General features: G+C 37.8%; 1 protein-coding gene across 8 annotated transcripts in view; it reads left to right on the plus strand.

The window, feature by feature from the left end:
• The window catches only part of EXOC6B (exocyst complex component 6B), a 708,873-nt gene that overhangs the window by 511,043 nt on the left and 170,501 nt on the right, over positions 1 to 27,329 (plus strand). For all 8 annotated transcript variants that reach the window (XM_030877541.2, XM_060309973.1, XM_060309972.1 and 5 more), the window contains one exon: positions 25,713 to 25,786. In XM_030877541.2, coding sequence (XP_030733401.1) covers positions 25,713 to 25,786 — 74 coding nt within the window. The remainder of the gene's footprint in view (positions 1 to 25,712; positions 25,787 to 27,329) is intronic.

Raw genomic sequence — 27,329 nt, forward strand, 5'->3', positions numbered from 1 at the left:
AACCATCTCTTCGCTTATTTGTTTTACCTGCATATTCACCTCTGTGGAAAAAAAAGTTTTAGGTCTGTGGGGCTTTGGTCCTAATGGAGTCAGAGTACTAGAAATAAGAGTCTGTCACCAAGCTAATTTGAACACCCAAGAGTGCCTAGGCCCATATGTAGAACAAAGAAGATCCCTGGCATGGAAGTTTGCAGTCTAGAGGGGGATACAAGGCAGACATGCATTTAATACACACCAAAGAAAACCTGATTAGTTCAAAGACTTCAAAGAATGTAGTTCTCAACCATTTCCTTTTTATGTTGTATTTGAAAACTATTTTTTCGTCTTATCTGCAAACTCTTCTTAGTCTAAAGAACAAATGGAGTATGCATTTATCAGTCAGAAATGCTTTCTATGACAGGTAGAAACAGAAAACCTTAGACAGAGTGGTTAAACTAAATAGGTTTTATTTTTCTTAGAGGCAGTGAGTTGCTGTATTAATTTAGTTGCTCAGTGATGTCATCAAGGACCCAGGCTCTTTTGTTCCCTCTCTTCTGTCATACTTAGAATTTTCCTCCTCATACATATTATAGTCAGAAGGGACTCACATTCAATGCAGGAGGGAGGAGGTGCCAGCATCACTTGTTTTTTTATTTAAAAAATTAAAATCTTTTCAGTAAACCTCTAACAAACTTCCCTGTGTGTCTCATTGGCCAAAATATAGTTGTGTGGTTGCCTCCAGCTCTCAGGGAGACTGGGAGGTTGAGTATCTGGCAAAGAGAAAGAGGAGCATCATTATTGACATAGTTGATTTATCATGAATTGTCTACTTGGAATTAAACACAAAATCAGGCTCTGGTTAGCAAGAAAGAAGGAACAAATGAAGAGTGTTGTGGTGCTCGTTGTGCCATCAGTGAGAAATGAAAATGAACAAAAATGATGACTCCTGGAAACTTTTTTCTGATTCTAGGAAGATTAACATAGTGGAAAATTACATGAGTCTGCTAATACTTCTGCCCCACCTTTTAATTTTTTTTACTGTTTATTGGTTTCCCTTGGTTGACTTTTTTTTTTTTTTTTTCTGGCCACACCACACAGCTTGCAGGATCTTAGTTCTCTGACCAGGGATTGAACCTGGGCCCCCTGCAGTGGAAGCACGGAGTCCTAACCACTGGACTGCCAGGGAATTCTCCCGCTTGGTTGACTTTTGATGGCTGGAAATTAAGGCTTAATTGGCTATACTATTTTTAATTAATTAATTAATTAAGATTTCCAGTTCCAGCCATCACAGAGTAACAGGTATCAAGGTCACCCTTCTGCCATAAACAGCTATAAAACTGGATAAACTGTATGAAACAACTCTTTTCATGCATTAGACAGCAGAGAGCACAAGGCTATGATCCTTCAGAGGGGAAATGTACAAGGTAAGCTTGACATTTACTCTTGTTTTCTGTCTGGGGGCACTATCCAAACACAGCACAGGAAAGTACAGCTGGAATAAAAAGCAGTGCTTTGCACAGAAACCACCCCCACCCAGGAATTGGCTTATAAGGCTGTTGAGGCAGCTTAGGTTTGTGGAGAAAGGTACCTGAGAGCAAAGAGTTGTTTAAAGAAGTTGCTCCAGAAATCTGCATTGGAGAGCCCTTGAGTCTTTGATCAAAAACCAAGTTGCCATGTGTGGTGTGAGACTCTGGGAGGCTTAGCGGAGAATAGCCACTGAGGATCTATGAGCTGAATAGGAATGCCAGTGGTCACAGAGTGCTAGGAAACACTGGAATTCTGACCAACTAGAGTGGAGAGACCACCTTAACATATTGTGCTTTCAGTAATACCCCAGAAGGTTAGGCATTAAGAATGCTATTCAAGCTCTAGAGTAAGAGCTAATCTTGAGCCACCCTAATAAAGTCTAATAAGAAGACTTGACAAGATAAAGGTAATCTGCCAGTAAAATAACTGCCTGCCAAAACACTCAACAATCTTTGAAGGAAGAGGAACATGAAAAAGTTTTCAGATTCTCAACCGTATAGCATCTACAATTTCACATCAAAAAACTAAAATTCGACATACAAAGAAGTAGAAAAATATGGCCCATAACAGAAGAAAAAAATAAACAATAGAAATAAACCCACTGATTATACAAATGTTAAAAATAGTGGACAGGGCCTTTGAAAAACTGAATATAAATATATTCAATAACTTAAAGGAAAAAATGGATATAATGCATGACTGGAGGAAATTTTTTCCAGGTTTGATTTAAAAAAAGTATTAACTCACTGATTCAAAAAGCTCAACAAATCTTTAGCAAGATAAACATATAGCCACACCCAGGCACATTATAGTCAGATTGCTAAAAATAACAGCAATAAAAGAGAAAATCTTAATAGCAGAAGAAAAGACACATTATATAATAAAGAGCAATGATAAGAATTACTGCTAATTTCTTACCAGAAACAGTGCAAACCAGAAGGCAGTAGAGGAACATCTTTAAAATTCTGAAAGAAAGAAAAAGAAAGCCTGTTAACCTTAACCTGAAAACTCTATCTTGTGAAAAATATCCTTCAAACATAAAGGTAAAATATAGACATTTTCAAATAAACAGAAGTTGAGAAAATTTGTCACCAGAAGATCTATACCACAACACATTTAAAAGGTAGTTTTTCACGTTGAAAGGAAGTTATACTAGATGTCAACCCAGCTCTACAGTGCAGATTACATTGTTCAAAGATGTCTACCACAATATCTCTTTTCCTAGAACCGGGAAGCCCGGTTTTTCTTTTTTAATTTTATTTTTTATAGAAGTAATACCTGCTCTTTGTGGAAATTTTGGGAGAAAAAAGTAACAAAAAAATTATCTCATCATTCAGAAATAAGTACAATTCCAGGGCTTCTCTGGTGGCGCAGTGGTTGGGAGTCCGCCTGCCATTGCAGAGGACACGGGTTCGAGCCCTAGTCCGGGAAGATCCCACATGCCGCGAAGCAGCTGGGCCAGTGCGCCGCGGCTGCTGAGCCTGCGCTCTAGAGCCGGCGAGCCACAGCTGCTGGGCCCGTGCGCCACAACTGCTGAAGCCCACGTGCCTGAAGCCTGTGCTCCTTAGCAAGAGAGGCCACCGCAGTGAGAGGCCCATGCACCACAATGAAGAGTAGCCCCCGCTCGCCTCAACTTGAGAGAGCCATCACGCAGCAGTGAGGACCCAACACAGCCAAATAAATAAATTAATTAAATAAATTAATTAATTTAAAAAAAAAAGAACTGGTATCTGAGATTTAAAAAAAAAGAAATAAGTACAATTACAGGGATTACATCCAGACATGATAACATCCAACAGCCACAGAATTGTTTCTAGAAGCCATCCACTGGATTCTTTGCATCTAGTTAACCAGAATTGTTTTACGTGGCTCTGTCTTAACCAATTACTTCCCAGGAGAATGAAAACATAATGGTTGGCTAAACCAGTCAAGATTGATTCTTAATGTTGAATACAAAGTCATCATTTTCCGAGTCTTGAGGAATAGTAGAACCTCATTTTGATACAAATAAAAGGGAGAAAAAGGCTTTGGGGTAGGTGACCAACCATTACCAATGGTTGAACGGCAAAGCCTGATGAATGATTGGGAATAACTCAATCAAAGTGACTGCATTTTTGATAGAGCTAAAAGGTAAAGAGGGATGGAGGGTAATAAGCTAAAATATATGAGCCTTGAGGAAGAGGAGTAATGGTCTGAGAGAAGCACCAATGAATAAGGAAAATGCCCATCTTATAGCCTGATTCTGAAGTACATTTTTTGTAGAAGAATGAACAGCTTCTACTTTAGAGAACTATAGGTGAATTGGCATCCTTAGCAGAGAGCCAGCTTTCAGTTGACTAAGAGGTAGAGAGATCATTTAATGAAAAGGTGGAAACTATGAAAATAGTTTGTTAACTATGGCAGAGGGTTTCCAGAGAGCCAGTGTCTTGCCTGAAAAGCCATTCAATATTTGTAATAGCCTTTCAGACTTAGGATCAGCTTGACACTAACATTTGTGAGGCATGGCAGTGTCTCTAATAACCATATTACCACTGAAATTTTTTCCCCATATATTTAGAGCCACTAAGGTTCATTGATTTAGAATTTAATGTTTCATTTCTGATTGGCATTAATTTGTCTGTCAAAAAACTTTCCATGGACATTTATTTTAATTTAAAAGAAAGAATTCTATGTCTTTTGCTATACCATCCCCCTCATTTTCTTCTTTACATGCTCAGTGGTCTATAAAAAATCTTAAAGAAATGATACATAAGATTCACATAACTATACAGAGGCGTATAAAAGCAGCCCCAAATGACAAGATAATTAACACTTACATCTTTCTACCCAGTGGTGTGTACGTGAGGTATTTTTGCTATTGTCTGTGAGTCATTGGAAGAACTGTGTATAGGTCCTGAAAGAAATAAAACTTTGGACAAGATAGAATGTGAATGTATCTTGAGTGTTTGACTCTGAGGCCTGGGCTGCCACTTTGTTAGATCCCAAATACATACAGGAATTATATGCATGCAAGCCTGAGATATTCAGCTAGTATAGTGTAGTCATTAAGAACACAGATTTGAGAGTCAGCTCAATCAGATGTTCAAGTCACCACTTCTTTTTAGTGTGACCATATATAAATTATTTAACCTCTCACAGCCCCATTTATGAAATAGGAATAATAATAGAACCTCATATTACAGGAATGGGGTCAGAATTAAATGAGATAATGCATAAAAGGGTTTATTTCATGGCTGGCAAAACATTAAATATGCAATAAGGAGTAGCTTCTCCTGTTATCATTATCAGCAGCAGTAACAACAGCAGTAATAAATATACAGCAACTCTCAGAAGGTCTTTTGCAGACCACGCAGACCTTTGTCTGTAGTTTGTGAATCAGTTAGGTTTGGAGATGCCCTTTTATTCAATGTAAGTTTTGCTTTTTGTAGTTATCTGTCGAACTTCTGTAGTTGTTCTGAAAGTTACCATCCAGAACTGATGATTTTCTAATTCTCAGCCTATGCTTTTGCAAGAAATCAATTAGTTAGCTCAGATGTTTACTAGAGATGGTAACTACTGCTTTGGATACCACTATCTAATAGGAGTGTTGTTGATTCTTACTGACAGGCTAATCAAACCAAGTACCTTTATGGTGAAGATTATTAGGATTTAGGAGATGTGAAGAAAATATTCCTTTCCCTTTAAAAATTGACAGTGACCTCTGGGTATTTCTGCTCTGTATGAATTTCATCTTATATCTCCATATGTTCGGAAACTGGATTTTAAATACTAGCAGGTCTTGATGACCTAATACTTACCTCCTTGATCAAACCTGGGCTACTATAGCATTCATGTACTAGGATGTTCAGTCTGTGTCTGGATTTGGAATTTCCAAACCTTTTTCTTTGTATATTCTAAAGATAAGGAGGTCTAGGTTCATATTCCAGCTCACCTACTTGTTAACGGCGCTTATTCAGTAATCTGTTCATTTATTCAGCAAATATATGTGGAGCCCCTACCCCTACTTTGCATGATACTACATGCAAAGTACCATGCTGGAAGCTTGAAAAAAAATGGGAAACCATTGGTGTTAAATAAGAGAGTGACTTGATTAGATTTGTGCTTTTGGAAGGAACTCTGCAATTTATCAGGGGCCTCAGAGATCAGTTATAAGGCTGTTGCAGTAATCCATGATGGAGATGATTGGAAGCTTCAGCATATTTATGCATCATAATTCAAGCCATTGGAGTGAATAAATCAACTCATCTATCCTCCCTGAGTCCATCAGTAAACTAGAAATATTAATCCCTGCTATAGTTTTCTCACAGTATTGTTATGAAGTCAAATAAGATACTACGCATAAAATCATTTGTAAACAGCCATGGAAATTTTATTTATTACAGTTATCACTTCTTTATGCACATGCTTTCATGTGTTTTTGTCTTGTTTTCTTTCCCACTTCCATTGTTATATGGTTTATAATGTTAAATATTTCAGTTTTTAGTTGTCTGCTCAGGTTCCTATATTATTCAAAAGATTGGCATATTAAAAATATAATATAATTAATCCAGATCCAGGGGACATTTGGTTGTGAGGAAATGCAGCAGCAATTGCATCTTTTAAAATTTAGTGTAATCCATCTTTTCGCAGGGCCCATCGCCTTTTGCACAGAATAGACCGAGTCCCTGTACAGAAAGGTAATAGAATGCATCTTGCCAAATTCTCAGTTCTTTGATGGTCAAGTTAATATGAGCTTGGGAACAAGGACTCCAAAGCCTTCCATTTCACCCTTCTTACCATAATAGCCCTTACTTTACAGGTCAGGAAACCAATGTGGAGAATCTGCCTAAACTCAGGATTTAATGAAACAACTTTAGAGTAGATTCATGATCTCACTGAGCCTACTATGATATAAAATATTAGCAGAACACCATTTGTCACTTAATTCCATAGACCCCACTCTAACTGAAAGATCAGATTGCTTTCTGCATCCCTAGAGAAGTAGTTTTAGCTCAAGGCTAAAAAAAAAAAAGTCAGGATCTAATAGTCCAGGACTGAGAAGTTTGAATTTTCCAACTCTTAGTATATACTCACTAAAAAAAATGGCTGCAAGTTCCCTTGTGTGGTATAGCAGGCTCTCCTCTGACTCAGATGTGAGATGTTTTAGCAAATCTTAATCGGGCAAACCTTAATAGGCTTGCTTATGATTTTGCACTGGGGCTTCTGAACTAAGGAATCTTTGTAAAGCGATCTCTCTGAACCTTAAGTACCAGGCCCAAACACCTGCCATTTGGGGGTGACTGTATTCACTTATTTTTATTTTCTCCATTACTTGATCCCAGCTATCTTTGACTCTCCACGTCCATATAGTTAACTATCCACCATTGGTCATTCCCCACAAGAGTCTGTCTTAAGCCTTCAGGCGTTCCTTTACCAATCTCTTCCTGATGTGAGGGAGACAGAAGAGAAGTGAGTCCTCAGGACCCTGGTCAGAAGCATAAGGGAAGCAAATGTGACAGGTCTTACTATCATTCTTCTCTTGCAGCCTTTGAAGTTTACCTTTTGCAAAAGGAGTTTTGGTCCTTAATAACTAAGCCAGTACTAAACCCAAACTGCATCAGCCTACCAAACAAACTGTTAAAGTGACTACCAGCTCGTACATTAAATCAAGCCTCTCCGATAAGATGCCCAATAGTAATTAATTTGTCATTCAAAATTATGTTTAGTCATCCTTGAATAACTAGTACAAAATGTGTACCCACACAGGTTTGTTTGTTTTTTTTTCCTGCAATTCCTTAGAAAACTCTTACATTCCCTTCTGAGTATAATTCTTTTCTCCCCTACTCTTATTTTGCTATCACCCTTGAGCCCATGTTGTGTTTAGGTCCTAGTCACAGGACAAGATTCAATAAGGGATAGAGCAGAGCAGAGTGCTACCCTTCTCTGGCAAGGGAGATACAATCGAAAGCATTCTGGAGAAGGCTGAGGGATCAAGCTTTCACAATTTCACTTAGCACCCTTGCATTTATCAAGGGAATATGGTAAAAGTATGAAGACAGCTGGTGTATCAGTTCATAGATCAGTTTGTGCTCTTGATTTTCAGCTCACCCAGCTATCCAGCTGCAGACAGAAGGGGATTATTATAGTAGTGCCTCATGATGGTTCTGTGTTTTCTTGGATTTTTGAGCTATGCATTCTAGCAAGGACCAGAGTGCCCCATTTTCATTGTAAGTTGCCCAGTGTTATTAAAAGCTTTCACATGAAAGCTTTCCATATTCTTCAGTTTCTTTAAATTGAGCAATGGCAGGACAACCTAGTCCTCCAAAGCTTCGCCCTCAATGGGAACTTGTTCCCAGGTGACATAAGATAATACCTTAATTATGAGTTTGGCTGCCACATTCCACTGACTGTTGACTTCTCATCCTGGGAAATGAAATGATGTCTTAATGCCCTTTTCCCTGCCATCACCTGTTAACGAGTTCCAAATATTCTACATTTTCTCTGAAGTCTTTGTTTTGCCAGCTCAATCCATAATAATCTGTCTTAATTAAATTGTGTTTATTTGCAAGGAACAAAAATTTATTCAAAACAGTTCAAGAAAAGAGGAGGGCTTATTTTGAATATATGGATTTCATAGGATCCAAGAAAAAGGTAAACAGCAGATCATGTCTGCACACTCCTGTCTCCTTAGCCTCTAGCACAGTGCCTGACATATGGTACTTGCTTAATAAATATTTGTTGAATGAATAAAAATGACTCAATTAGCAACTACCTAAGTTTCTGGATCTTTTTGGTCAGCTCTGAAGATGGAAGGGAGTAGAAGTAGGAAGTGGCTTGGGATGGAAGTCATGTGATATGAATAGCAAGGATGTAGTTGGAATCCTAAGGAATACTCTCTTAGGAGGATGTACAATTGGCAACTTGAGTACACATATCCTACCACTAACTTCTATGGATTATCAAGCCGTTCTTGCCACCAACAGTCAATTCTCAATATATCATCTGTATAATATATAATAATTAAAATCAGAGGTAATAAAAACAGATTGACCTTTGAAACCAATCTGTTTCTATCATCTCTGATTTTTGTTATCATATATTATATTTAGTAGTTTGGGCATACTTTATTCCTCTTCTTAACCGTATCTTTATTTATAAAATGAAGTTACAATTATACTGTCTCACAGACTTGTTGAGATGATTAAGTAACACATAACAAATGCTCAGTAACTGCTAGCTGCCATCCTCATTGTCAAGTGTCATCATCATCATCAGAAAGAGTACTAAGCTGGAAGGAAAGCTGTTTTGCCGCCAAGTTTTGCCACCAACTTGCTGTGTGATCTTAGGAATTCATTAAACCTGTTTGGGCTTTGGGCTTCTCATTTATAATATGGGAACACTTGGCTAGATGATTTCTGAGTTTCCATTTAGTTCTAAGACATTACAGTTTATCATGGGAGGGAAGATTGTGTGGATATTTTCATGTGTATGGAAAGTTGTTTTAAAAATTAAATGAGATAATGCATATGAAATGCTTTACAGATCCTAATACACATATATTTGTAACCACTAGTAAATATTAAATATGTTTATTATAGTTTTAATTATAGTTATTATGATAACATGTTCATCAGAGACTTAGAATATATGGAAGCAGAAAGCAGGCTTTGAGTGATTACCATCAGGAGCTCGTAAATTTAATGACCATTGGAATAGGGTCAGTAATTTTTTTTCTCAAAGAAACTTTCCCTATAATTGTTCTCAGAGTCTGCTTTATGGTACTTACTTTTGGATAATATTAGTTTAGGAAGAAAGCAAGCTGTCTAGTGAAGACCTAAAGCACTATAGTATCCTGTAGAAATGTCAGTGTGGTTGTGGATAAGATCAGGGTTGCCGTGATGAAACGTGTTACTCAAGCAGTCCTGAATTTCAGAAGAGTCTAAAGAGTATGAATACATTTCTTTTGGAAACTTAGTTATTAGGACATGAGTACTAATATAATACTGATATGACAGATAGATTTAAAGAAGGCAAGTTGGCTTTCTGTGAGATATACTTCAATCTTAGAAATGTTAAATTGTTGTAGCAACTGGTATCATTACATACTGTGGGACTCTTGTGAAAAGTTTTGAATTTAAATACTTCCTTTCCAATTAAAGTATATATTTTATATTTTATCAGAATAACACTTTTCAAATTGTATCTTAATTATCTTAATTGTACCTCTGCAAGTCTTAAAAAGAGAGCCATTTTAAGAATATAGGGTTTGAAGAGAGACAAATGGAAAAAGTTGGAGCCCAGTAAAATTTTAAACCCTCCTAGGTTATATCAAAATAACAGATGCCTCCTTCGTTTGAGGATATGTAATTCCTGAAGATGCAAATTTCCTGTTGTAGACTACTCAAGGACATTTTGTGTGTTTCAGTATCATTGATTTCAGATCCCTTAGCTTCTATCCTCAGCCTCATCTTTCTGAATTATAATTTTAAAACAAGCTTTCCTGTTCTGCCTTCTTCCATCTGAGAAACATTAAGGTAAAAAGATTGATGATAGACTTGGAGTTTGTATGCAGAAAAATAAACTTGCTTCCTATAATTTGCAGTGTTCTGCACATGTGAAAATCTAAGGATAATTAGTTATTGTTGCTTTAATGTGATGGAGACGATAACTTGTTCTATGAGACAAGCTCTATGGCTAATGAATTTTGTCTTTTGGTTGATTGACTGGTTAATGGAATCAGAAAAAATATTTTTTGTTTCTTCTTTACAAAAATGCTTTCATTCTCTATTCTCTAAATGGATATAGGGATTTGGGTAGCCAGTCTTTGTTAGAGCACATCCTTCTTTATTTATTTTATCATTTGTTTTCCCCTTTTCTCAGTTATGTTCTGTATTCTTGTTTCTAATTCTCATTTTGATTCAGTATTTGCAGTGAAACTTACAAATTTGGAAGGGAGAATCATTAAGTTGGCAATTATATATGTATATATATTATATATAGTTATGGTTATCAACATTTCATTCATTCTCTTCATTCCTTGTTTTCTCTGCAAGACCTGGAACACTGTAGATATTCTATACAAGAAACCAGATTTAAAACTCAAGTGCAGTGGGAATTTGCAGGATGAAAATAGAGGCCATAGTCTGGTACTTTCTCAGACACACAGCTCTCAGTCAATCTATGCAAAATCTTCCCCAGATACTTATGGACTGTATGGCTTTGTCTCTCTCCCACTTCCCAGGCCCTTACCCGTTCTTTTTAAAAGCAGGATTGAGCTTGGATTCTCAGCTCTAAAATGGTGTGGGAAGAGCACAAACTGCAAATGTCTTCCTTCTGTCAAAAACAGGCAGTAGTTGTCATCCTAGGTGCTATGCTATTATGCTATGTTATTATGATGTGCCTTTCTTATGCCATGAAAAACCCAAACAGAGGGCTTCCCTGCCATTTAAATGGCCATGTCACTTCTCTTTGACTGTGGATGATGGACCCTGTACCCTCCGGAAGGACTTTTCTCAGACGTGGATCAGTGAGTAGTGCCCACTCAGCAGTTATTTTGGTCTGTGAGCTGAAGTTCCTTGAATTCCAGGAGATAAGGCAGTCATTGTCTCTCTGAGCCCATTGCCAGACACCCAGTCATTTGATAGTAGGTGCTGCCAACCTGAGCAGTGAAGGCGGGCAACCTGCTCTTCCTCACCATGGCCTAAGATGCCATCCTTGTCAAGCGAATGGAGATGGATCGTGCTGCTCTAACCTTGTTATATATCACTGTCAAACCCTGCTCTTGGCTTCCAGAGATTGGCCAACAGAGACAAAGTACTTTTTCTGGTAGCAAATGTTACCTTGGATTGTTTGTGAGGCATTTAAGTGATGAGGAAGTACAAAGGACCTGCTACATGAAGAATCATAATACCCAGTTAAGCTTCTTTATCTGAGGCAAACCTCCCAATACCCTAAATTCTGTTTGGCTCTTTGGTAAATGCGGTACTTATCCCAGCTCTAAATAAGGACAGTGGCTGATTCCTCTTAGAAACTGTTTAGATTTTTCTTTGAGACCTTACACACTTTGGAAGTTTCAGGGACTAGAAAGATTAAGAAATGCCATTTCAAAGAAGAAAAAGTTTAAAAATATATTGTGGTTATTGCTGTTTTCCTATTACTTAAGCCTGGTTCCAGACTTGGTAAAAAGACTTTTCCTAAAGTTAAAGGAGTATGTTATAACAATTTCATAATCTCCGAAGCCTTTTTACTATTCCTTTATTAGAAACTTTATAAAACAATTATTTAAAAATTTTCATTAATCCTCATGATTTGCTTGAAAACACCCAGAAGCATTTTCATGGAGAAATGAGCCCATTGAAACAATAGCTTGTCTTAATCATTGCAAACCAGAGACCTTACCTCACCATTAGCACCAGAGCAACGTATGGCCATCTCTTTCTGCTATATCAGCTAGCTACAAACATCACCTCAGCTGAAAATTATTTCCTTAGCACCGCTACCTCATTCCATCAAGCCATTTGCACCTCCCTTTTACTCACATAGGCTAAAATCCTAATGTTTGTAGTAAGCCAGACTCTCCCAGGAATATCTGATGCATTCACTGCTCTTGTCTCAAGGTGTTTACACTGGGACATTTTATACATTTTATATTTTCTTTGGCCCTCACTTCATGTCTTTGGGGCTGAGGCCAGTAAACTATTTATTTTAACTGGGCCATTTTATAAGGTGTAAACCAGGAAATCATATTAAATACCATGTCTATTTAAAAATTATTATAATAGTTGAAAGTTGACAGACTTCTACTCAAGCCTACAAGAAATTCCTGTAACATTCTAGCCATCTGCTGCCTTTAGGTGGAAACAGTACCTTATACATCTTAAAAAACTGACTAAAGTCCTAATTTTTATGAGACATTTTAAAAGAAATAAATTTCAGTCCTTTCCACTATTACCTGCTCTAGTATTTCAGCAGTTAACAAATTCTGATTTGAGTTCTGTTGTTTTAATTAAATCATCTATCTAGTCTACTTTTTCTATTACAAATGTTAGAAATTTATCCTTTCTCTCTTCCTCCCTTTTATGTGTGCGCGTGTGTGTGTGTGTGTGTGTGTGAGAGAGAGAGAGAGAGAGAGAGAGAGAGGCACCACAAAATCCCCTTAGCATTCCCAATTTCATGTTTCTAAGACTGGAATTTAGAAAACGTGAAGAAAATATCATTGCCAACACTTCCATTTAGAAAAGCTGAAGTCTTCAGAAACTAGTGAGTCAATTTATAGAATTTTTAAAGTCTTACCTATAATGTTCTATAATGATGGTTGATCTATATTTTACTTCTATATTCTACTCCTTTCCTGGGAGGAGAAGGTGGTTTATGGTAGGGTCTCTGGTAGGATAATGTACACTTGTATGGGTGAATTGAGGCCTTTGTCTTTGATCACTAAGTAGCTGTGAATTTGGACAACACACTTAATCTCTTTCAAAATCTTTTTACCCATTTGTTATATGTGAGTGGTTTGGACTAGGGTATCCCATTGGACTGCATGGCTAGGGATTAGCCATTCGAGTACGATGAGGTAGGCTGGGAAGGGTGTTCTGACAAAAGCAAGTATTTGTATAAATTCTGGGAGGAAATAAAGAACATGGCATATTAGGGAACTAAAACTAGTTCATTATGACTAGAGAATAGGGTGAAATGAAGTGGGGTAGCCAGAAGGAAATGTGGAGACATAATCATTGTTAGTGGATCCAAAGCAGATTTTAGAGAGAGTACTTTTAATGGAAGTAGGGTGATAGACCAGACTGCTGAGAGTTGAAGGATGAATGGAAGATAAAGAAGCTGAATCAGTGCTTGTAAAAGACTCAGAAATTGACATGGAAAGAGAGGAAAGAAAAGGTTGTTTATTTAGTTGCCTCTCTTAAGCCTAATAATTGGGACTGTTTAATTATAAATAACACCAAATATTTTATATACTGTAACCAAGAATAGGAGAAAAATAACACTTTATTTTCTTTGTGGGTGTCAGTAAAATTTGCCTGGTAATCTTTCTCTTCTTTTTGTCTTTCTCTGCCCTTTCTTCCTGAATGATGTGCCTTTCTGAAGAAATTCAAGGCTCCTCAGTTTTTCACCACATCCCAGCAGTCACATGGCTTAAGGCCTGCCCTTCCCCTCTGACTCACAGGAATCTCTTTGTCAGCTGTCTGCCTGTCAATGGATGGAAACAAGGTGTAGCATCAGCCCCTGCCCAGGCAATTAACCAGGGAAAAGGATGAGGTTCTGTACTCTTCTGTAGAAAAGCATTTTTGAGGGCTTTTAAACATTTTAAAGACAACATTTTAAAGACAGGAGTGCTTTTAATACTTGAGATGCTCATTTATCTCCTATACTTCCTAGTAGTTAAGATATTCCTTTAAAAGCACCCGTTTATCATGGAAAGAAGTTGCTTAGGTACCTTAAGAAACAACTATTTTCATTTCCTTTTTCTCCAACTAACCTAAATTCTCTTAAAACACTAATCTCCCCCTCTCTTACCAGTGCCTAGGAGTTAAAAATGCCTAATGCTTCCTCTAGCGTTCCTGTTGTGTCTGCAGTCAATTCCCTGATCTTGTAACTACCAGCTTAAGGTCTCAGGTTTCACTGACAGAGAGTCTCTTTTTCTCCTTCTTTTGTTTTTGTTTGTTTTAGGGGAAAAAAAGAAAAGGAAAACACACCCCAAACTGAGCTCTTAGTGGCAAAGTTTATATTCTCTAGTAAGATAGATCTTGACCTCTGAAAATAAATTCATTAGTCTGTGTAACCATAATGGCAGACCAGTATTTATGTTCATATTGCTCTTTCACAAACATTTAACATGGATGTTGACCATTGTTTTAATACTTTACATTATAATTCCATTGAGGGGGTGGAATTCCCAACTAATACTAGAATAATTATATGAAGCAAAGCTAGAGAATATAGAAAATATCTTTCTCTGGGCAAGATATGCAGGACTTTTTATTTTGCCATATCAAAAATGATCTCTTGGGGCTTCCCTGGTGGCACAGTGGTTGAGAATCTGCCTGCCAATGCAGGGGACACGGGTTCGAGCCCTGGTCTGGGAAGATCCCACATGCCACGGAGCAGCTGGGCCCGTGAGCCACAATTACTGAGCCTGCGCGTCTGGAGCCTGTGCTCCGCAACAAGAGGCCATGATAGTGAGAGGCCCGCGCACCGCGCGATGAAGAGCGGCCCCCGCTTGCCACAACTAGAGAAAGTCCTCGCACAGAAACAAAGACCCAACACAGCCATAAATTAATTAATTAATTAATTTTTTAAAAATGATCTCTCATAATGAAGACTTGCTTTAGTGTAATATCTTTAAATTTTTTGATTCATTGAAGAAGTGACCATGTAGGCAAAAAAAAAGCATAGTATTATTTTATTGTATCCAATTCCAGTAAATTTCACATTACTTATGCTGGGACACATCTGGCTATAACCTAGATATTAAAATGGACTCAATATCAAGTTGTAATGTGCTTGATCTGGATTGGACCTTGTGTTCCAACAACAGTTTTCCAACACCAACTGGGTGTTCTACAATTTAATTCAGTTCTAACACTAACTACCTGGAGTTAGTGCAGACTCCACAGGGTAAGTCCCTCAAGACTGCCCCTCTTCAGGCATCAGCCACAAGTCACAGGTGACCTCAAGCCACCCGTACTTCTTCCTAGCTGACTACAGATTTGGGGCTCATCACATCTCCTTTCAGTTCAGTAATTCTCTAGAAAAACTCACATAACTCACCAAAAATGCTGTACTTATGATTACAGTTTTATTATAAAGGCTGTAAGTCAGCAACAGCCAAATGGAAGAGATGCATAGGACAGGATCCTAGGGAGGAGGGGGCAGAACAGAGTTTCCATGACCTGTCCTTAGGATTCCAGGCATGTCAACCTTCCAGCACATCAGCATGTTCACCCATCAGGAATTCCTGATCCACTGAGCTTCAGTGTCCAGAGTTTTTGTATGGGGGTTTCATTACATAGGCATGATTGAATAAATAATTGGCCACATGATTGAAATCAATCACCTTCCCCTCCCCTCCCTGGAGACTGGGGGTGGGGCTGAAAGTTTCAAACCTCTAGTCACAGGCTTGGTCTTTCTGGCTTGTCCAGCCCCTCCCTTAAAACTACCTAGGGGCCCACAGGAGTCATTTCAGCATAAACTTAGGTATGGTCAAAAGGAGCTGATTGTGAATTGCTCAGGAACTTTCCTATTGCTCAGGACCTTTCAAGGGTATTTGAAACTCTGTGTCAGGAGCTGGGACCAAAGACCAGATATATTCCTTGTTATACAATAGACCTCAAGAGTATATTTGATTCAGTCGCATAGCTTTAAGCAAGTGAAATATTATTAATTTCATTTTACAGAGGAGACATCTGGCACTAAAAACTTATGTGATTGGCACAAGGTCACATAAGTAAATTCTAGAAAGGATTGGAATCCCAGTTACCTTAGCTAGTATATCCATTTTCTGTGGACATCCATCAGCTTAGACTATGAGACTCAGTTTTCCTGGCAAATTGTGCGTCTATCCATGATATGTATACCAAAGAAGCATTAACTATCTGCTTTCAGTTTAGAAAGAATCATAATTGACTGTTTAAAAAATCTAGCTCTTTTAGCTTGGGAAACATCCTATGTGGAACCTACCTTAATCATTTCTCTTTAAGTATTTTTCATAGCTTTGTGTGACATACCTCCACCCTGTTCAAGAGCGCTGACAGTGTCTTGATACTTTTCCTTTTAATGAGTCAGCATTTGTTTTGTATTGTATACTTACAAAACATTTTGCAGTTATAGATCAGGATTGCTGCTGGTATCACTTGCTGGGGAAATGGAGAACCCAAGAGCTTTGTCCAGAAACATATGCTGCTCAACTATTATTATTTTTTTTTAATTATGCCCGAATCATTCCAAAAATGATTTGAGACCAGTTTCAGTAGGATAAGTTGAAAAAAATAATAAATTAGATATAAGAAAAGAAAATGGGATGAAGAGAAGAAAGGTGAGAATACTAGCATAAGAATTAATAAAGAGGTAATATAAAAATTTATTGACAGGCACAGTGAAGAGCATACAAAGTATATAGCTCTCTCAGAGGTTGACCTATTTTTAAAATATGGGCTGCATAGAAGACATTGTGTAGTGTCAGGAATATTTGCTTCAATACTAATTTCATAGCCAATGTAAAAATGGAATTCATATTGTTATGAATTTGGGGAGTGCTCTTTCCTTGTCATTTCAAAGTCTGAAATCATTCTTTGCACATTTCATTTTAGTTTTCATTCTTTACAGTCAACATCATCTAAAGCTGTGCTGTCCAGTACTATAGTTACCAGCCACAAGTGGCTATTGGAGCATTTGACATGCAGCTCAGAAATGAGTTGTGCTCTAAGTGTAAAATACATCCTGGATTTTGAAAAAACCTCATGAAAAATTTTTAAAATACTAATTTTATGTTGAAATTAATATATTTTAGGTATATTGGGTAAAACAAGGTATAATATTATTAATTCTAAAATTAATTTTTGTTTTCTTAACCTGTCTACTAAAAATTCTGAAATTACACATGCAGCTCACACTTCTATTTGGACAGTGCTTTTCTAGAGAATTGATTTTCACCGTTATGTTAAATGCCCTACAGAATCCTTCTCAATGTAAAATTTCAGATAGCTTAGCTCTGAGTCTATGTTCATACAGCAGAATAATCAGTGCTGAACAAACACACGGATAAGATTAAGTCATTGAAAGCAGAGTAAAAATATCAAGGATACAAAGTTACTACTTCAGAACACAAGTCTTTCTCATCTCTCAGGAAACCCACGCCTTTCATGGCAGATCCTCAGTTTTCTTAGAGATGCACAGAAGCACTGCTGATTGCTAATTGGGAGAGGCTTCTTTTCACTATACTTTTAAAAGATCTATTATGAAATTGGCCCTTATTTTGCAAAATTGCAAAGCATTTGGGAACTTCAGAGGAATATTGTGGCTTTACACAGATCTATATATTTTTATGATTTTATTCTCTAAATGAAAAAGATATAGATACATACATATATACATATATGTGTGTGTGTGTGTGTGTATATATATATATATATGGAACATGTAGAGTGAATATTTGCTTTTAGACATTCTAGATCAGGGATGCATATTGAAATAATAGAAAGACAGAGGGATTAGGTTCTATCTGGTTCACTGACTTACCTTTTTTGCTTTTTAATTTTTTCTTCTGTAAACGTCCTCAGTAATTACAAATGCTCCTTTCAGCTTTAGGATTCTAGGTTGTAAATGCAAGTGCTAGGACATCTTGTGCTATGTTTTTGGTGATTATTTGTGGAATATTAAGGGAAAGTCCAGTGCCATGTGGCATGACATTGTTCTGCCACTTGTTATGGTCTTGGCTTTCCTTAACCTTCTTCCTCTGCAGTGCAAAAGATACTCTGTTTAATTTGATGAATACAGCTAAAGTATTCTTATCCACCATTTAAAATATTATTTCCTTAAACAAAGAACAGTACCCAGTGGCCTCCTGGACTCCATGACATGGTAGGAATTTATGTCATCTCCTTCTTTTAAATCTCGAATAAAATTGTTTTCTAATTTGCTTTGCTAGATTCAACCAATTAATTTCATTAAACTGTTTACAGATTTTTCTTATATGTTAGGTACGCTAGGCAAGGCATAGAAATCAGCTTCTCGAATTTTCTAGGTTTATTCCACATAAGACAGCTACTCTCTCCAGGGGAATGTATATTGTCATTGACACCAGTCACTGCCAGTACCTGAACCCTCATTTCCTCTCAGTGGTACAGTATAAGGGACAGCCAGATGGAGACTGATTGGCTTATTTACTCAGCATCATCATGAAAGTTCTTCATGCTTGTGGCCATTTCCTAGCTTATAGGGGATTAATCCCTTACTAATTAAAAAGCTATGTCTATCTGTCCTAGTTTTCAGTTGTCTTTTAGAGCAAAAGGAGTTAGGAGAATTAAACTTTGAAAACAATTTATAAATCTGTTTAGAGTACTGGTTTGGCATTTGCTATCAGACTTTGTTATTATCAGTTTTAATCATATTTCTCACACGGAAACTCAGAATAGGTTAGTTAGACTGGACTTTTCTCTGCCCTTCTTGAGGTAGGAGATCTAGTGAGTTACCTATTTAAAATATGTAAAAACAAAGAAAAATTTACATCACAGAATTATACCCTAGATAATTAAAGGTAACTATTTTTTTTTTAAGGTAACTATTTTTTATGATCACGTGTTCATACAAGTAAACTTATACAAGTATAGTCAGCTGAATCTCCAAGGAACTTTTCCCTCCCACCAGTCCTCCCTCCCTTTTTCTGTCTCCTTGATAGCTCTCTCCTTAGTACTTACTTCCTTATGTTCTGGCTGACCTTTCTCTGACCAGCAGGGCCTCGAGTGAAGTCCCTGTGGAGTCCATCAACTCTTCTCTTTAATTAGCTTAGTGGAGCCACTGTGAAGTGATGCAAGAAGGTTTTAGCTTCCCCGGAGCCACACTTTGTAGTCTAGCATACTCCTTATCTGTTGCTCCAGGGACCCAGATACCAGGAAACCATTATATTAATACAGCAACAGCAGCTCTTACTTTTTTAATCCCACAAAAACCACATGTGACCTGACATGATCTTAAGATATAAACAAGTACCCAACATACTTTGGGCTCCAGAGTACTGACTTTTCTTTCTTACCTGACATTTTGGCCAAAAACCAAACCCTTAATCCATTCAGTGAAGGCTGGTGATGCTATCTTGTCCACTGTCTGACCTGGAACTTCACTGGGAGCAATAGTATATGATACTAACCAGGAACCTCTGGTTAAAATTTTGCCCACTACCTTTTCAACTTTCTCTTATTTGAGCAAATTAGCTTTTCCTCTAAGAATTGCTATTTTACCTATTTCCCAGATATTGTACTAGTTTTGATTTTCTGAAATAAATTTTACCTTGCTCATCTCCTTTGAAAATTATTCTTGTTCTATGGACAATTTGCAAAGATTCAGAAGAATTACTTTTATATTCTGTTTCCAACAGCTTGCTTTTGATAAATTCTCAAATGTCCTGTCTAGATATACAGATTACAGACTCAGGCAGTCATTTTTTTTTTTTGAGAGTTATGTTTTATTTGGTGACCTTACTGAGAACTAAAGCCCGGGAGACACCTCTCAGATAGAACTGTTCCAAAGAGGTAAAGGGAGGAGTCAGGGCATATAGGAGTTTTTGCTGGAAACAAACAAACAAACATGGAGTCAAACATCAATAGATTATAGCTAATCACAAAAAGCAGACATCTCAAATTAATGATTTTAGTGCTTCTCTATGTACGGAAAGATGCAAGAGTCTGGACTCATAGAAATTATTCCTTTGATATGCATCTTAACTATCCAGGGCCAGTATCCTGTTTTCCTTCATCCTGAAATCTCTTCAGGGCACACTGTCTAGGGTGGATGCAATGGTTGGTGGCTGATGGTGGGTAACATTCATTGTTTACCAAAATGGCAGGCAACATTCTTGTTTACTGAAATAGCAGGCAACGTTTTTTTACCACACCAGTGTTAAAAGTCCTGTATTGGGCTTCCCTGGTGGCTCAGTGGTTGAGAGTCCGCCTGCTGATGCAGGGGACACGGGTTCGTGCCCCGGTTCGGGAAGATCCCACACGCCGCGGAGCGGCTGGGCCCGTGAGCCATGGCCGCTGAGCCTGCGCTTCCGGAGCCTGTGCTCCACAACGGGAGAGGCCACAACTGTGAGAGGCCCGCGTAGCGCAAAAAAAAACAAAAACAAAAGTCCTGTATCCTGGGAACCCTACATGCAAGTAGGGGCAAAAAAAAAAAAAAAAGAGTGAGACGAACGCATAAGTCAAGCTTTTCCAGGTCCTCACCAGCCAACTTCACCTATAACCTTTTATTTTTTAAATTTATTTATTTTTTTAACATCTTTATTGGAGTATAATTGCTTTACAATGGTGTGTTAGTTGCTGCTGTAACACAAAGTGAATCAGCTATACGTATACATATATCCCCATATCCCCTCCCTCTTGCGTCTCCCTTCCACCCTCCCTATCTCACCCCTCTAGGTGGTCACAAAGCACCGAGCTGATCTCCCTGTGCTATGCGGCTGCTTCCCACTAGCTATCGATTTTACGTTTGGTAGTGTATATATGTCCATGCCACTCTCTCACTTCGTCCCAGCTTACTCTTCCCCCTCCCTATAGCCTTTTAACCTTTCTGAGTTTCATTCACTTCCCTCTTCTCTCTCAAGGCCTTGAACTCTGAAAAACCAGAGTACTTTTCTCTGGCTGTAAGGCAGTCATTTTGATTCCTCAAAGCCCCTTCTAACTCTGACTTTCCCGTTTTATTCTAATTAGGGTTCTCTGCTCTTTATAAAATTTATATTTTGTTTTCCTCAGCCAAATATGAATGTACCAGATAATTTTTAAATTGATTTAAACATTTTTTTCCTCCCCCCATCTAAGCGGCAGTTAATTTTAAGACCAGCCTTCAAGCAGTGTAGAAAGCATTTTGAAATTAGTGGAATCCCTCCTTTTTCTACTTTGGCAATTTTATTTCATTATTATATGAAGATTATTAGAAATGTAAAACTATAGGATACTTTTGAGAAATTAATATTGCTTTAAAAACAATTGCCACACCTCATCGATTTAAGTGTGTATGAGAATGTGAAGGAATGTTGGATATTTGTTAAGTGAGGGGTTTTTTCTTTCCCTCTTTATACCTTTATACCTCTTATTTTCTTTCCCTCTTTATACATTCACTTAACAATATGCCTTCTTTCCTATAACTTTGTACACCTCCTTTTAATTTTTTTAAAATGAAAATTTATCTCATTAAAAGATTTTTCACATTTGCAAATTGGATCTTGGAGGCAGGCCCTGATCCCAGCTTCAACTCTTGTCCATACTGTGATTGGACAAGGGCAGGGAAGAGCTGCTGGGGAGAGCCGAGCTCTCTGAAGGATGGCTGGGTGCTGGTCAGGGGCTCCACTAACCTGAACAAGTTTTCCGAGAGGAAGCTTTCTTGCCAGCCTCATTGGAACCTTGATTCAGTCCCCACATAACATAAGGTAGTCAAAGGTAGGATTTGGTTCTGTGTTAAGTGGAGGGCCACTCTGTCAAACTCCAGCCTTTGGAAACTTTGGCACTGGCTTAAGCCACTTAGAGACTGAAAACATACCACAGACCTTGGAATCCAGAGACAAGTCCAGAAAGAGACTTTTTCACTGTGCCCCATATATCCATTGGTTCCACTTGGCCACTAGTACAGACATGTACTCCTTTTTATGATGTCAAAAGAAGGAAAGTTTTTATTCATGATTCTAAAGAAAAGCTTCTGTGTGTACATATAATCAGTTTGTATATGTGTCCGCAGACTTGGGGCTCCTTGTCCCCTCCCATGTGCAGTTTTCCTTCTCTCTATCAAGCAGCCTCTGAGGACATGGGTGTGCAAATCAATCCCAGCTGCCTATAATTCTAAATCTTGAACAAGTTCTATCTCTTATTACTAGAGAAAATAGCACTAAATAATTTTTAGGGGTGTGTGTATGTGTGTGTGTGTGTGTGTGTGTGTGTGTCCTTCTATTTCCTTTTCTCTGATTATAAAAGTGGTCTCTACTCATTTTTAAAGTTTATAAAATGTAAAGAATAATAAAATCCCTTGTAATCTTCCTCTCTTTAACAGCCTCAGTTAATATTATGAAATAAATGCTTACTGTCGTGTTTTCTATTCATATTGTATTTTACATAGTTGACGTCAGACTAAATACAAACTTTAATTTAAAAAAATATTCACACTTTCATACACTATTAACATTTTTCATATATGGAAAAAATTGGCTGTAGAAGAACAGTCATGTTTTAAAGGAAATAATTGAATCACAAAATTATGGGAGACCTATTTCATGCATTTATTGATTTCTAAAATAATACCAGTGAAAATTACTGTGCTGTGGCTAATACACTAGTAATTAGTCATATCAGCTTCCTTTAAGTGAAGCACTTAAATATTTGCCTATAAATTTTCAATACCAACTCACTAACTCATAATTGAATAGTAGCTGAATTTCTTCTAATGTTTTGTCCTGGGTATAGAATAATGTCTCTTGACCTTTGTTTGGTCACCAACCCTCTGAGAAGTCAATAAAAGATATGAACCTTCTTCACAGAGAAACACATATTCCCACAAAAAACTAATTGTAATGATAATCAATTATGATATGCCAGGTACTCTGCCAACTGCTTTACATAGTTGTTTCACTTAATCCTCATAGCAGCACTATAAGGAATATACTGTTACCCTTATTTTTGAAATAAAGACATTGAAGCTTTAAGGAGATTAAGTAGTTTGCACATGGCCTTAGAGCTAGTAACTGGAGCTCAAACTGATTTTTATGACCCAAAGCCCATCTCCTCAATCATTGGGCATCTAATTTTAGGGAGCTTATAAATTCCTAAAGCCTACTTATTGATACTCAGGTTAAAGGCACCCTACTATTGCAATCCAAAGATTTTCCTTGGCAGTAAAGAATATGTGTAATTAGTTAATCTTGTTATTTCTGTAAATTAATATATAAGTATTTGTTGGACATCTACTGTTTTTAATACTTGCTATGTTCTGTGATATGGTCCTTATCCCTAAGGACTTTACTGCCTACATGGGAAGACAAGAATTACATATATAAAACAATGAGAAAAAAATGTAAATATGAAGTTGAATATATAGTAATTAAACATTTCCATAAGCTATACACAAAAATTAATCTCTTTACTTTGTCACACATGATGTAATTTTCATTCCCTGATTTATAAAAGGAAAATCAAATCTAAAAGGCCACCATGTCCTCTGGGAACCTGGAAGGTTCAGTGTGTCATAAAATGAGGTCTATAAAGTACAGCTCTGACTAAATACGTATCACATCCAGATTCCTGAGTGGTTTCATCAGCATCATGTCAACCCCAGGGGGCATGCCCAATAAGGAGATTCAAGCATGTGTAGCCACCTCTCAAGCATTCGAACCATGTATCATAGGGCAATCCTGTTGAACTGAACATGTGTAGGGCAGCAGAACACCGTGATAGTTGCTGCATCTTGACTCAAGTAGGGTTCCTACTGACAGAGAGGACTTCAGATGATGCAGCATAGCTGTTATGTCATACGGGAGCAACAGTGATAATCTACCAACCTTGGATGAAACTACCAGGCATGGGAAGCTTATTTAAGCTGACCACCTGACAATCAAGACAAAAAGAGAGGCTGTGGCTATAATTCAAAGAACTGCTTTCTACAGGAGCATAGTATGGGAAAGTTGTACTTGTAATTGAGCAGTGGCCATATACAAGGTTATCACAGATAATGGCTGTTGTAAGATATGAAGGATGGATTCTGTCAAGCTTTTATTAACATGGCTCTCATCATGTATTTGTATAGTCTTAGAACTTTACTTTTTTAAAACTTTAATCATTTGGGCTACACATATAGAATTCATTTATAAATGGCATATAAATTTTCTTTCCAAAGTAAATAGAAACTTAATGTGCTAATCATTCTATGTCGTTTATCTCCTTCCATTTGAGTCATTTTTATTTAAAATCTCTAGAAGAAGAATATTTTGTGTTACAGTTGTACAACACTTTGTGTTCTATACAATTCGTTTAATAACTTGTTTTAAATTTCATTTCACATAATGTTTTTGTGTTCCCTGCAACTTACCTTGATAACATTTTTTAAAGTAGGTCAAGGATTTTATGAAAACCTAGTAGACATTTCCTAGATGGAAAATATTTTTAAGGAACAGAAATTCCTGTCATTGTTCATAAATCATCATTTGAATCTATGCAGTTACTAGTTGTTTGAAGTAATTTTCCAGACATATATGCAAATATCTTGATGGATTTTATTTAATTTCAAAAGACTAATATGATACCAACTTTCTATAATTTCTTAAATTCATTCCTGAAGAAAAATATAATTGAAAGGAAAACATTCCTTTTCATATTTGCTTTGAGCAGATACTTGTTATTTTTGAGGTAAATAGTAGATTGATGTTAAATGTTTATCATACTTTGGCTTCACAGAGAGAATTCAAGGCATAGTTAGTAACTGTCCAACTTTTGAATTTGCTCTGTATGTACGTGTGTGTGTGTGTCTTGTGTGTATGTAGGGGCTTAAACAAGACCTTTTGATTGCATAATAAGCAGGGCTTAGGGACAATAAAATCTGACATTCTTAACTGTTACTAGTATTTGTCCCTATAGCCCTGTGCAGTTATCTTCTTATTAACAATGTAGAAGCCAGAGTCATAAACTGAGCATGTACCCAAGGCGCTACTGTAAATTGCAAATAGCATTCATGTGGTCTCTTTTGACCTAAGACTAAATTGGGATAGAAGGAAGAGAAAAAAGAATTTTTGAGAGTGGAATAGAAGTAGAAGTCAAGAACAAAGAATACACTGGGAGGATGGACATGTACAAATGTTTCCTAAGTTTTTGCTGTGAGATTTATTTAGATGGGTCTTTTCATATCTGCAGTACTCTTTTACTGAAGAGCCAAGCACTAGATTTGGGCAGCCTCTGCTGCTGGTGTGTGTGTGTGTGAGTGTGTGTCTGTGTGTGTGTTGGCGATAATGCACTCATGAGATAATACAAATAATCAGTGAGGGAATAATTAATGATGTGGCAGGGAATATTTTTTGATAAATGCTTGGGGAATGAGGTGACAGGCGTGAAATTAGAAAATTCCTTCAGCGATCTAAAATATAAATAGCTTTCGGAACTGAAAAGAGTTTCACAGCTGAAGATTTTATTGTGTTGAGAGGAAAAACTTTTTTCTCTCCCCCACTCCCTCCTCCTTTGCAAGTTGTTTGTCCATTCACAAAACAAATACTCTGAAGCCCAGCGCAGCTCATGGGAATAAATTTCAGGTCGAATTAGTACAGTTTCCTTGCTGTCAGGATGCTGGAATTAATGGTGTTTTGATGACACGAATTTTGAAGGGCAAACAAAGAAGCTGAAGGGAGAGAGACATGACTCCTTAGAAGCTTGGTCCTCCTCTCCCCCAGCCTCTCTTGTCTTCCCTGTCATCCGTCTGCCAATCTCCCTGTCCATGGTTAGTTAAAGGCGCTTTTTATCCTCTTTTCTTTCCCACAGAGTTTGCCAGATCCGGCCCGGTGCCTGGGTTCCAGGAGGACACGCTGCAGTTGGCCTTCATCGACTTGAGACAAGTAAGTCTTTGTGTTTTTGTTTTTTGTTTTTCTTTTAAGATGTGTGACTGAAGACCATCAGGTCTTAAGGAAAAGGGGAGGGGAGGGGGATTGGCGTTGGCGATTCACACTGGAGACCTAAGGGTTTTTCCCTGTGTTTGAGGCCACCTCTTTTATTTAGCTATCTGGGATCCTTAGCTATGGTGGAGTTAAAGGTTTTGTGGGTGGAAGGGAAGGCAGGAGGTGGGAGGAGGGACCCAGAATGTAGAGGGACTCAAGTGACCCTCAAGTGATGTGACCCATTGTGCTATAGTTGGCTTCTGCAGACACAGCAAAAAGATAGCTCAGCAAACCAATGCTAAGCAGGTGCACTGATGCAGAGACTGCCTGCCCAGAGGACTTTTGTTTGTAGATAATGAGGGCAGTAGCATTTAAGAAAGATGAAATATTTTGCATTCTGGATTGTTGGTTTGGTTTGTTGACTTTTTTCTGTTGCCTTAAGTCTTCCCATCCCCTCCTTTGTAGAATGCGGTCAGCCATGAGTGACTAAGTGGTCATTTTAGATACTTAGCAAAGGCCCTGACCAGTCATGCTAACCTGACAGGCGACCCTACTGAAGTAATGTGATGAAAGCTGGTACTTAGGTATACCTGAGCTTTGCAAGCCCATTAGATAGAAAGTCGTGCGATAGAGCTGTTGCTTGCAGATTGAAAAGGGTGGGTTGGTAGGCCTTGGTGGATTGGGTATAGAGGAGCAGTATGGGCGGGGGCCGAAAAAGGGAGAGAGTTAACTGGGCTCTGTCATCTCTTCACTCTGAAGATGGATGGGGTTGGATAGAAAGTGTGAATGAAGTAAGAATCAATGACTGATGCTTCTCTCCTATTAAAACAATCTTTTTTTTTTTTGTCTGTTTTTTAAAAGGGGGCTGGCTTTGTTTCTCCTGCCATAATGATGCAGTGCCTCTTGTTTTCAGAGCTGACAAAGTTTGCATTCTGAGAACTTTTAGATACCCAGGGTATTTCTTAAAGCTGTAGGACCCCTTGTATTGGTAGTCTCCTTACTACTGTGACTCGATTCATGCTAGAACAGCTTTTAACCCATAATGGATGGCCTGAGCTACCCCCGAATCCTTGTGGATGGGTGGTGTAATCTGTCATCTGATGACAATTCTGGAAAGCCCTGTTAAGCAGAAAACAGAAAATTGTGTCTCTATAGACCCGCCAAAGTTTGAGGATTCAGGCCACGTCCCAGAAACGTGTGTCAACTTAATATTTAGGAGTTGAGGTGGGGGTTCTCTTACACATAAAGGCTTTCCCAGCATGGTCCCAAATGCAGCTGAGTATCTCTTTCCACACTTAACACCTTCCACCTGTGGATTCAGCCACTCAACCGAGATGTTCAGGTTTTAACCCCTTGGCTGATGTAAACCTGAAAGATTGGGATTTTGCTTTATGGTTTTGTGGAGCGGTATCTGCTTGACTTTCCCAGCACTGTTTCTTCTCAGAGACTTCTGAGCCAATTGGCGTTTATTGGAAAGCAGAAATTGAATTTCATTGGAAAAACA

This window comes from Globicephala melas, chromosome 12, assembly GCF_963455315.2.
Source record: "Globicephala melas chromosome 12, mGloMel1.2, whole genome shotgun sequence".
Taxonomy (NCBI): domain Eukaryota; kingdom Metazoa; phylum Chordata; class Mammalia; order Artiodactyla; family Delphinidae; genus Globicephala; species Globicephala melas.